Raw genomic sequence first — 12,031 nt, 5'->3', positions numbered from 1 at the left:
AGAGAGAGAGAGAGAAGAAGAAGAGAGAGAGAGAGAGAGAGAGAAAGAAAGAGAGAGAGAGAGAGAGAGAAAGAGAGAGAGAGAGAGAAAGAGAAAGAGATCGTACTTCTATTTCACTGACTTATAATGTGAACAAATATAATGTACGTAGACATACTAGTAACGCTAACAAAACGCCTATATTAGAGATATATGAGATATGAGATACAATGATCTCGACTGATTAGCGTTTTAAACGACGCTTTTATCAGCAAGTTTGTGCACTGGTAAATTCACCCCCACCGAAATGATTATTATGTTTCGTCTCAGCCATGGGGTCTTGGAAAGAAGTTTTCTAGGTGCGGCAGTCAAAAGTAGGGGCGCAATAATTTCCAATGCCTATTAATAGGATTTTGGGTTTTCATAAATATCAAGTGAGAATGCAATATTTGGCAACCGAGTCCAACTTATACTAGCTTGTAACGCATCATCATAAAATCTCGGTGCACCACCTGATGAACATAGGCTCGTTGTCCGAAATAAAGTTAAGAGTCTAAAGTCTTAACATTAGTCTTAACATACCCTCTGTACACCGTATATGAGAAACCCACTACTTCGGTGTGTTTCTGTCAACAGTCTATGCGAAAAAGGAAATGTTAGGGCCAATGCTAAGACTCGGGCCCCTGTATCAGCACCGTGGCGCCATCTAGTACGCATGGGCGCAATATTTCTGATCTAGATGTAAGAAGATAATATTATATGCTGCTATAAGGTTTCACGCCTGGAAATGCTTTCCCATAGGTGGCCATACTTACGAAAAAATTCCCATAAATCTGCACAAGGCTTTTTTACAAAGAATACTGCCATCCTCTGAATCCACGTCGCAAGTGACAATATATATGTTAGTAACAAAAAAAATTCTTCCATAATTTCTCTTGTAAACAAAACTTTCCCAGAGCACACGAGAAATAGCCAATTTACAACTTGAATCTGCACAAAAAGTAGGCTTTCTTTGAAAATTTATTGGCCGCGCCAGCAACGCACCTCGGACGAGCCGTTTACACTGTCGGATTCAGAAAAGATTATAGTTTCTGAAATTAACAATTGCAAACAGTTATAATCCTTTCTAATGAGAAATACAAAATTCTAGCGCATGCAGACACTCAAAAAGGTACTCATTCCTGACCTATCCCTACGCTGATTGGCGAATTTGCCATCGTGGTACCATAAGAAGCGATTGTTAAATACGCGTATATACATATATATTATTTCGCGTAATAATACATGTGGTCGATTGTGTTTTCAACGCATTAACTCGTTCTTCTCATACGCAGATATACGTGAGCCTAGTGATCACACACACACACACACCACACACACACACACACACACACACACACACACACACACACACACACACACACACACACACACACACACACACACACACACACGACGCGACACACACACACACACACGACGACGCGACGACACACACACACTACACACACACACACACACACACACACACACACACACACACACACACACACACACACACACACACACACACACACACACACACACACACACACACACACACACACACACACACGAAGCAACAAACATCAATAATATATTGCAACACCGCGCACTGTCGCGTGGGTTGAGTGCCTATAATAATGCCAGGAGTGTAAAATATTGTAAACTGGAATGATGACATAAAGCCAAATTTGTGTTGTAACCGGAATATTATTTAATAACTCATACAGTGTAGACACATCGCACAAAGAGACACAAAACCACGCACACGCGCGTGGCACGCGCGTGCGCTTTCTCTCGCGACCAGAATCAGAATCTCTCGACTCTTACATATCTGTTCTATATATTCCCCCCAAAACTCATACATCCTGCACGCACATGTACCCGTTCTCACAGACGGCGTCCTACCCCCATTTCACAATCACCGTAGAAACCCCCAACCTAAAAACGTTTACGATTCTCCCTAGTACATCAATGTAGCCGCAACAAGATGCGCGACGCTCCATCTACCCAGACTATTACTACAACAACCCCTAGTCTAGCCTCGCTGACTAATTCATGTAACACGTGCAAAACAGATGTTACAATATCTATATATCTATATATATTATATAACTAATATAATATGACTCCTGTAAGTGTGTTGACTCATGTATAGTGTATATTGTATAATATCTATATTATACACTATATATTATTCACACACACACTTGGAGGAGTCATACACACTTATAGGCGTCCTGGTTGCACTTATAGAACCCTTATAGAAAACACGTATAGAACACTTACAGAAGTCCTATACACGTATAGGAATATATATGATACACTTACAATAATATTACCTATATTATCAGATTTCACAATAACCACCCTGACAAACGCAACACACTAATAAGCAGCACGATAATCAGAAATCACGTCACGTTTCTCTATAGCATGCAGAACGGATAGTGATGAAACAAAAAAAGAAAACGCCAAAATAATTATAATAAATGTAAAATTAATTCATGCGTGTGCATTTAAAAATCGCTGAATAGGTTCTGATAGTATAAGATTTTTTCAATAATGCTGCCGTCCATGACAAATAGATTTGATCATGATAGGATCATACATATCCACAGTGCATTTATTTCTCTGCAGCGCTTTATTAGTTTTGGGCATGATTTTATACTCTCTATGAAAATTTCTCTATTCTTCGGGTCACCATTATTTTCACTTAAATACGTATCCTATATATATATACTATATACTGAATTTCAATTTTAATCCCTGAATAGAAATAATAAATAAATAAAAACACGGTTTTAAAAATTATAGTTGTTTGTATGTTTATCATAATAACAGTCACTTGGGCCGTTATAATAATAATGAAATTTTGGTAATTAAATGCATATTGTATTTTGGTAATTAAATACAGATTGTATTTACTAACAAAGTCTTAATGTTTACGTAATCTCTATCGCCTAATAATGCCACGTAAAAAAACCCGTTCAAATGCTAAACAAACAAATAAATAAAATATATATTTCTTATGAGTTTGTGCACAGGGGCGTGCGTGCGGTGTGTGAACATGTATGGATGAACATTTTAACTGAATTTGCGTGAAATTATTGAAACCGTGAACATCAGGAATTAGGGTTGCGAACTACTGTAGGTAATACATTTAACAGGTATATACATTTAATTGTTATTACTTCCCCGCAGAATGTTTTGCGACTTTTATTAAGTATCAAGTAAACAAACTTTATTCATACGTCGATATCCAATTTCTTAGTAATTTTTCATTTTAATTTTCTATATACGCACAGATACTTCACTAACGCCCGGGTCGCGTGTCTAGGACTGGTGCCCAATACGCGTGCTATTCTTTATGTGACAGCGTTTTTATTGTCATAAAACGAACCGTTTACAGAATAGAGATCTGGGTTCGTCTAAACAAGCTCTAAATCTCCTTAGCACCATGTTTTGTAATAGAAAGTAAGCATATCGTATATTATATTCGTAATTAAAGAGCCTGGAGTCAAAATTAATCAGTGTGTTTTAATCTTAGTATAGTTATATATATCATTCTGACATTCTACAGCTGTATACATTTGTAGTCACATGTACAAATATACTGTGTGATACACAGTCTCTATTCGTATTCTCATAAATGTAATTTAGCGACATATATATAGTCTAATACGATTATAATATATATCAAATCGCTCACATCTCAGGCCTTTAACAGACTATGGTATTTCGATTGAATAGAGCAAGTATATTTGTCCGTTTGGTATATAGCAATGGCGCAAAGCAACTGGCTCTAAAGTAGCTTACTTCACGTATATATTATTACCAACCGCTAATCATATATATGAAAGTATAGTTCCGTTACAATGTATGATTGCTGCCATTGAAGATATCGCGGCTCAAATGATATGTCCAATTACACACCACGGTAACAATACATTTTGTGTTTATATGTCGATAATATGTCACATCTGACGAAATATCAATATATTATTCTCCAGTTTCCGGTGACGCCACTGATTGTTCATCTTTTGTGGTTGAAATTCCAGGATCTGTTGACCCCTTTTCCTTTGATTCCTGTAAAGTTATAATCATTGGTTGGTTGTACATCATTTATTCATCACGGTTTATTACAGTGATGCAGTGACACAGTGATTATATCAGCTGAATTGTAAAGAATGTGTTTTTTTGATTAGCTCACACTAAAAACTCATTTATTATATTTTTTTTAATTATTATTTAATTAGAAAGTGCAAAAGAATAAATGAAACTTGAACTCATTAAATGAATCTATTTAGCTAGCTAGCTATCACTCTATCTCACTGTATGTTTCCCCATTTTTCACACCTCACCCCGATGTCACATCATGGAACCTATCACGGAACCGATGTATCATTGCTGATGTGGTAATGACTCACTTTCTGAGCGACATCTGGCGAGCTGGGAATGATCTCCTCCATCAAATGGCGGATGTTCTCTCCTTCCTCCGTCCGCTGCAGCAACATGCTATCCATCTCGGTGAACATGTTTTGCAGGCAATCCTGTAGCTGATGCAGCTTGTCTAGTCTGTCCTTTATGACTAGAAATAATTTTTTTGGAAATGTTAAAACTAAAATGAGTGTTAGAAAGATTAGTTAAGAAAAATTAAATGTGCAATAGTGTATAATACAGTTTATAGGCACAATGGGTGGAAGGCAGTCGGATTGGTTTAGGACTCATGTAGCGAGCTCAAGCAACTCCATGTACGGGCAAGACTTACAAAGAGCAGGTGCTTGTTATTTAAATTTCTTGCAGAATGCCACTTTCATAATTCTATTGGCCTTATCGTATAATTCTCTATCGGTGTAGTTTTAAGTTCGCATGTGGAAAATGAGCTTTGTTGTAAAGTTAAAACGCCTAAAAACCTCATTTCTCATTAGAGGTAGCTTTATATGGAAAGCCATCAACGCTATAACCTATCTTAGTTTTTAATAAATTCCAAAACTACTAAAAGCATTGCTTTTTTTCGCGAATCAATCCGTAACCGCCAGTTCGATTTCATATGAAATCAGTAATATCTGAACCACCAACTATTTTGCACAGCAGCCCTCTTTTAATAATAATCGCAAGCTATGCCACTTGCGGAATCAGTTAACCGTTGTCCAAACTCCCCAATTGAACAGGGGGAAAATCCAACGTAAACGCGACTTGAAACAGCTTATCTATAAATTGTATAGAATTCGGTAATAATTAAACTTAGAAGTGATCAGAAATCACTGTGCTTTTCTATTATGGCCAGTCCATTATTCCATCAAACACAAGATTCAATCACGAAGAAAATCTATTTAAACACAATTAACTTGGTAAGTTATTGCGATGATTGTAGGAGCTTGTTGAAGAAATATATGATTTGTAGAATAAGATTCGGTTGGAAGTACTGTATAATCGTTTGATTAGCCTAGCTCTCATTGATTTTAGTTCGGATAATCTCTTATTGATCACAATTATTTAACCTATTCACGTTTGTTACGCACATTTTCATGATGTTTCCTGAATTCTAGGAGAGCTGTCCCTGCATGCATGCTGGATCGATCAGTGTATGACAGGATCGGTTTTAGTCTGATTTGGTACTCTGTCAAAGAATGACCTACCCGTAAGCACTCGATATACGCGTCTGCTTGATTGTAATTACCTTCTTCGTTTCTCTTTTCTGGTTGATTTTCTTGTAGTGACAGCAGTAGTTCTGTTAGGTTATCCACTTGCTCTGGGAAACGGAAAAGGCTGTTGTATTGCGATTTCTAAATACACGCATGTCTGTGTGTCTCTCCCTCCCTCTATCTCACTCACACACTCATCATCCCGCATGGTTTCTCCACCACCCATCTCTCTCGCTCTCTCTCTGCTCCCTTCTTTTCTCTCATCTCCTCATCTCTCTCTTTCTCCCCCTCTCACCTTCTCTCTCTTCCTCCGCTCGTCTCTTCTCCTATCGCTCTCTCTCTCTCTCTCTCTCTCATCTCTCTCCTCTCTCTCTCTCTCTCTCTCTTTCTTCGATCTCTGCTCTCTCCTCGTCTCTTCTCCTCTCTCTCTCTGTCCTCTTCTCTCTCTCTTCTCTCTTTCTCTGTTTGTTTGTCTTGTGTGTTGTTGTGGTGTTGTGTGTGTTGTGTGTTGTGTTTCTGATGTGTGTGTATAGTGTGTGTGGTGTGTGTGTGTCTGTTGTGTGTGTGGTATAGTGTTGTGTTGTTGTGTTTGTTTGTGTGTGTGTGTGTCGTGTGTTAGCGGGGGGGTGTGGTTGTGTGTTGTAGTTGTTGTGGCCGCCGCGCGCGCGCTGTTGTTGTGTGGGGTGTGTGTTGTTGTGTGTGTGTGTGTGTGCTCGCGCGTGTGTGTGTGTGGTGTTGGTGTGTGGTGTGGGGTGTGTTGTTGGTTTGCGCACGTGCTTGCGTGGTGTGTTTCGCGCACGCGTGCCGTGCTTGTTTGTGTTGTGTGTTGTGCTGTGTGTGTGTGTGTGTGTTGTGTGTGTGTGTGTGTGTGTGTGGTTGGGTGTGTGTGTGTGTGGTTGTGTGTGTTTGTGTTGTGTTGTTTGTGGGTGTTGCGTGGTGTGTTTGTGGTGTGCGCTTATGATTTGTGATTTGTGTGTGGCGAGTCAGAACTTTTTGCTGCCTACCATTAGTAATTTTAATTAACTGGTTCTAATATGCCAACCGATTGGCTCAAAAGCGTAGAATTAAACATCTTACTGGCATTGCATGTATTGTGCTCTAGTTAGCTACTATATTTCCGCTACTTCTAACTTGCTGAGTACTCTAATAATATCGTTTTAATTAAGATTAATACATTATAGATACATCCGGCATAGTATGTCATAGTTTACATTCGTGGCTAGGATAGTCATATGACGCGCAGCAACTGTATGGACGTACAAAAACAGTATATCTAGATTCCTCCTAGCTAGTCTGATGTCCCTCCAGCTTTCCTTCCACTCGTCTTCTCACCTCTCTAACTCTCTCTCTCATTACCCAATTAAGTCTATCTATCCTATCTAATCTATCTAATCATCTATCTATCTATATATCACTATCTGTTCTGTCTGTCTGTCGTGTGGCCTACTTAAAACTATCCATCTTACCTACCTATCTATCTATCTACTAGCTACTAACTATCTATCTATCTATCTATGCTCTCTTATCATCTATCGTATCTATCTATCTATCATCTATCTATCTATCTATCTATCTATCTACTATCTATCTACTATCTACTCTCCTCTCTCTCCTCTCTCTATCTCTCTCTTCTCCTCTCATCTATCTACTATCTCCATTACCATCTATATACTATCTATCTATCTATCTATCTATCTATCTACTATCTATCTATCATCTATCTATCTATCATCTCCTGTTCTGTCTATCTAACTAATCATTCTACATATCACCTACTCATCTATTCACTCTCTCTCTCTCTCTCTCTTCTTAATATAGATAATAATATATATATATAATATATATATTAGATATATATATTATCCATATCCATATATCCTACTATTAATCTATCTGTCTCATATAATATAATATTTATATATATATCCATCCATCCATTTCATTAATCCCTCCATCGCATTCATCCACCCATTCCATTCCATTCATCCATATCCGTCCATCTCATCTACTAATCCCTCCATCATCCATCCATCCATCAAAAATCCACCCACGCACATATTTATTCCATCATCCATGCCGTGCCTCAGTCGTTCGCCGGTCCCATCTACCATCCATCCATTCACCATTCATTCCATTTCATACCATTCATCCATCCATCCTCATACCACCGTCCGTCCATGCCATGCCATCATCCATTCATTTATCATCCATCCACTCATCAATCCATCCATCCATCCATCCCATCCATCCATTCCCATCCATGCCATACATCCATCCATCCATCCATGCCATCCATTATGCCAATTCATTCCATCCATCCATCATAGTCATTCCATCATTCCACTACCATCTCATTCCTATCCATCTCATTCCATTCATTATCCCATCACGAGCCACCATCCATCATTATCCATCCATACCACATCTATCCATCCATGCCCTCCATGCCATCAATACCCATCCACCATCCACCATGCCATTCCAATGACATTTATCCTTCTATATAATCACTCACGCATACTCTTTTTATATTATCTTCGAACCAGTTCCTTCGCCTCAGATAAGAATATTCACGTGATACCGTGTTGCAGAGCGCTGCGTTTACTTGCAATAGGAATTCGTGTTATATATTTTGTTACATTTAACGACAGCGCTAGCTATAATTTCCTTCCATACATACCATCCTTAGTCTTCATCATCTGATCGTGTTCTTCACAGCGGCCTTTTACCAGCTCTTCCATTTCATGAAGTCTTTTCCCAATATCGCTGCTTGCTTCATCTGCCCCTGTTCCCTGCCCGCTCACGCTTGTTGATTGCTTTTCTTTGTCGGTAGATTCGGATTTTGTATCTTTGCTCTCTGTGGTAATGTTTGCCTCCGTCTCGTTGTTCTTGTGATCACAGGCTGCGGGTGCATTGGCTTCGTCGTTCTTCTCCATCCCAGGTTTCGTTTCCATTATGTAGAAGTCAAACTGTTGGAAATTCTCCAGTAAATCAAGCGTACAAGCGTTACTCATTGGAATGTCAATTCCAGCATAGCAGAAAACTAAATAAGGTTAAATGAAGTTGTAAATTTAGAGTTGTTTACTGTGATGTATTAAGAATATTATTATGTGGTAAGAGTGGTATTATTATATGTGGTATTGAGCAAATCAACTATTTTGCTATTGACTATATATATATATATCAAGTTATAGTAAATCGATATAAGAATAATATTAATATGATATTACCTGTATGTAATTCCCCTTACTAGGTTAAGAAATTTTTTGACTTCAAATTTGAGTGTTTACCTGCCTCTCAAGTGCTAGTACGTGAAGAAATAGAGTAGATATGCTAGCTAACAAGCAACGTGTTACTATAGTAATACGATGTTTAGGGCGATGAACAGTGCAGTATCAGCTAATGCGCTTAGGTGTCAGGGAAGTCCCGTAATCTACTAATTTAATCTCTCTGCGTGAATCGCTGTATTTTGATCGTGTGTAGATGTGTTTCTGCGTATTGAAACGGGTTTCAGCGGATTTCTGGAAATATCTGTAAATTTTATATGACTCCATGCTACGTTTGTCGATACTACGTGAATCGATTATTATAGTTAATAATCTTTCAGTATCGCTCTGATTTATGTTTATCACTATCGGTTACCGATGGCTATATTGCGATCGTCCCTGCCTGCAATAGCATCTATTCATTTGATGACTCATTGTAGGTGTATATAGCAGTAGCCATATATGTTAGTTACCAATTATCCTACAATAAGATAAGAAATATTTACAAATGAAATTTAAGGGGTTTTCCTGCTGAACTAATATAACTAATATATGAACATGTAGAGTGTAACAGCGATCTAACATGTGCGCATGCATGAATACAGTACTTCCTCCTACTCACCATCAAACCTCATATGACAGATCGCTTAGCAATGTAGGCAGTTAATTTGCTCAATCTATTTACCACATAACTATAATTCCACTTCGTGCTTCTACCATATAGGCCTACCTACTGTATCTTACTCAATGATAACGATTACTTACTGCTAACGATGAAGTCCATACAAGTTCTTTTAGGCGTTGTCTAGTTTAGTGTATAACGTCTGCTGACGCTGTCAGGGATCTATATCTTCAGATTTGTAGTGCGTTGGAATCGCCTATCATCGCCAATAGCTGAGACGGCAGGATGCCAGACAGTAGTCGCCTAAGCACCCGTACGACTGACTATCTGTGTATTTCTAATACGGATACTGATGTACGTGCCGTCACGCCCCGTGGTATTGCGGCGTACAACATAGGGCGCTGCCTCTGCACGTGAGGTATTGCTCTCCATGGGCGTTACGCGTTTGTCTTTTGTTGCTGACCTCAAACTGGTTTTCAACTAAGGCGCATTCGCGCACAGGAGAAGTGCGGAAATAGCAGGGAAACTGCTTCTGTTTCTCAAGTCTACGAGCGTAATATGTGCTATCCTAATTAAGTCTTTATTTGTGCCCTTACTACAATGCAATGCCGTCTACAAAGACACGTAAACCGTAGAATGACTATGAAGACTGCATATATAAACACGCTGTATCGTAAATGCCGCGCAAAGCTCCATGATACAGCTAGTGCACGTGGTTTTGTGTAGCACATGATTCATCGTTATTAAAGCGGGTTTGTTGTAGACAGCGTTTAAAAAATGCCGAAGGAAGAATGACAATAGAGAAACGGGGAATTGAAGTTTATGACGTACGGAGTTAAAGCCAGTATAGGCGATAGAGTTCTGTTAGTTTTGAGGAAGCGTGTGCTATTTATGCAGTAATTTACTTTGCAAATATTAGCTTATATTGGGTATATTGCCCATACGAATAACGAAATATTCAATGTAAACACTTCAAAATGCGGCTGTGTCTTTAGAATACCATATTAATATTCTAATTTAAGATACTCATTGTTATGTACATATACATGACATTTACACTGTGCATTAATTAAATTTATGCTTGCCGTAATCACATTTATAAATGGTTTAAATTTACTGCTGTATGTTATTAACGGATTTTACGAAGTTGCATCAAGGGTTGCTCCAGAGAATACCCATAACAGGAGCTGACCCTCCCCTCCTCTCCCCAACGGTGCGATTCGGTGGCGGCTAATGTTTCCGACGGTGGGCGAAAGGAGGGGCGCAAAATCTCAAACTAGGGGATCAATTACACATATACATACATTATACATTATTCATTATACATTTTCCATTATTCATTATACATTATACATTATTCATTATACATTTTCCATTATTCATTATACATTATACATTATGCGTTATACGCTATAAGTTATACATTATACATTATACATTAGGCCTATACATTATATATTATACATTATACATTATACATTATACATTACGCATTTCACATTATACATTATACATTATACATTATACATTATACATTGTACATTATACATTATACATTATACATTGTACATTATACATTATGCATTATACATTATATATTATACGTTATGCATTATACAATAATTTGTAATTCACATAACAGCTGCATTCGTGTATATTATACATGACGCAATATCACCAAACTCGTGTTTTGGTGATAAAAACCACACACGCGCAAATGAACACACACGAAACAAAACCGTTTCACGCGCAAATAAAAAGCTTCCCAGATACTAGGTACAGTTCAGCGGCTTTAGTGTGTCGTAAGGACAATACTGGGCAGCTCGCCGTTTGCTGCGTCCATATACACCGGACGCGCATCCTCGTGCTTATAGGGTACGTTAACAGGAACCGGAAGGCGGGATAAACGGTCACCGAGCTCGATGTCACCGTTGACGCTACCGCCAGCGTCAACGACCGCGTCGGCTTTCACGTTCTCGTACAGGTTTGACGCAGCAGTTTCTGCGTCACGACGCCTGCTGTTTGTCGCGCTAGATTGCATGTTTGCCTGTCGCCGGTATATAGGCCTATGTTGTTGTTGTTGCTGCTGCTGCTGCTGATGATGATGTTGGTGATGATGTTGTTGCTGAGGCTGCTGCTGCTGCAAATGTTGCTTTTTTTGTATCTTCTGATGCAGTTCTTTGTGCTGTTGTTGTTGCTGCTGCCGCTGCAAATGTTGCTTTTTTTGTATCTTTTGATGCAGTTCCTGCTGTTGTTGTCGTTGTTGCTGCTGCTGCCGCAAATTTTGCTTTTCTTGTAAATTCTGATGCAGTTCTTGATGATGTTGTTGCTGCTGCTGCTGCTGCTGCCGCAAATGTTGCTTTTCTTGTATCTTCTGATGCAGTTCTTGATGTTGTTGTTGCTGCTGCTGCTGCTGCCAATGTTGCTTTTCTTGTATCTTCTGATGCAGTTCTTGATGTTGTTGTTGCTGCTGC

At 38.7% G+C, this 12,031-nt stretch overlaps 1 protein-coding gene across 2 annotated transcripts; it reads right to left on the bottom strand.

Annotated features, from left to right (window-relative positions):
• Positions 1-3,196: 3,196 nt before the first annotated feature.
• On the bottom strand, positions 3,197-9,906 carry LOC106809476. 2 transcript variants are annotated; one of them, XM_014812563.1, is made up of 5 exons: positions 9,701-9,906; positions 8,350-8,638; positions 5,705-5,776; positions 4,452-4,612; positions 3,197-4,110 (listed from the first exon to the last, which is right to left on the bottom strand). In XM_014812563.1, the coding sequence occupies exons 2-5, from the start codon at positions 8,621-8,623 to the stop codon at positions 4,024-4,026; spliced, it is 594 nt and encodes a 197-aa protein (XP_014668049.1). In that variant the 5' UTR covers positions 8,624-8,638; positions 9,701-9,906; the 3' UTR covers positions 3,197-4,023. The 2 variants fall into 2 exon arrangements, with proteins under 2 accessions (XP_014668049.1, XP_014668050.1); XM_014812564.1 differs by having other exon boundaries at positions 8,350-8,650; positions 9,701-9,905.
• Positions 9,907-12,031: the final 2,125 nt, after the last annotated feature.

The sequence above is a fragment of the Priapulus caudatus genome, unplaced genomic scaffold (genome assembly GCF_000485595.1).
Source record: "Priapulus caudatus unplaced genomic scaffold, Priapulus_caudatus-5.0.1 Scaffold357, whole genome shotgun sequence".
NCBI lineage: Eukaryota > Metazoa > Priapulida > Priapulimorpha > Priapulimorphida > Priapulidae > Priapulus > Priapulus caudatus.
The sequence above is the reverse complement of the archived record's forward strand: the minus strand, read 5'-3'. Positions and strand labels throughout refer to the sequence as shown.

Bases quoted from the DNA above. Each gene is read 5' to 3' on its own strand.
- LOC106809476 (XM_014812563.1), bottom strand. From the start codon at position 8,623: ATGGAAACGAAACCTGGGATGGAGAAGAACGACGAAGCCAATGCACCC. The intron at 5,777-8,349 runs GTATGTATGGAA...TCCGTTTCCCAG, and splicing joins GATGATGAAGACTAAGGATG to AGCAAGTGGATAACCTAACA. The intron at 4,613-5,704 runs GTAATTACAATC...AATTATTTCTAG, and splicing joins AGAAAAGAGAAACGAAGAAG to TCATAAAGGACAGACTAGAC.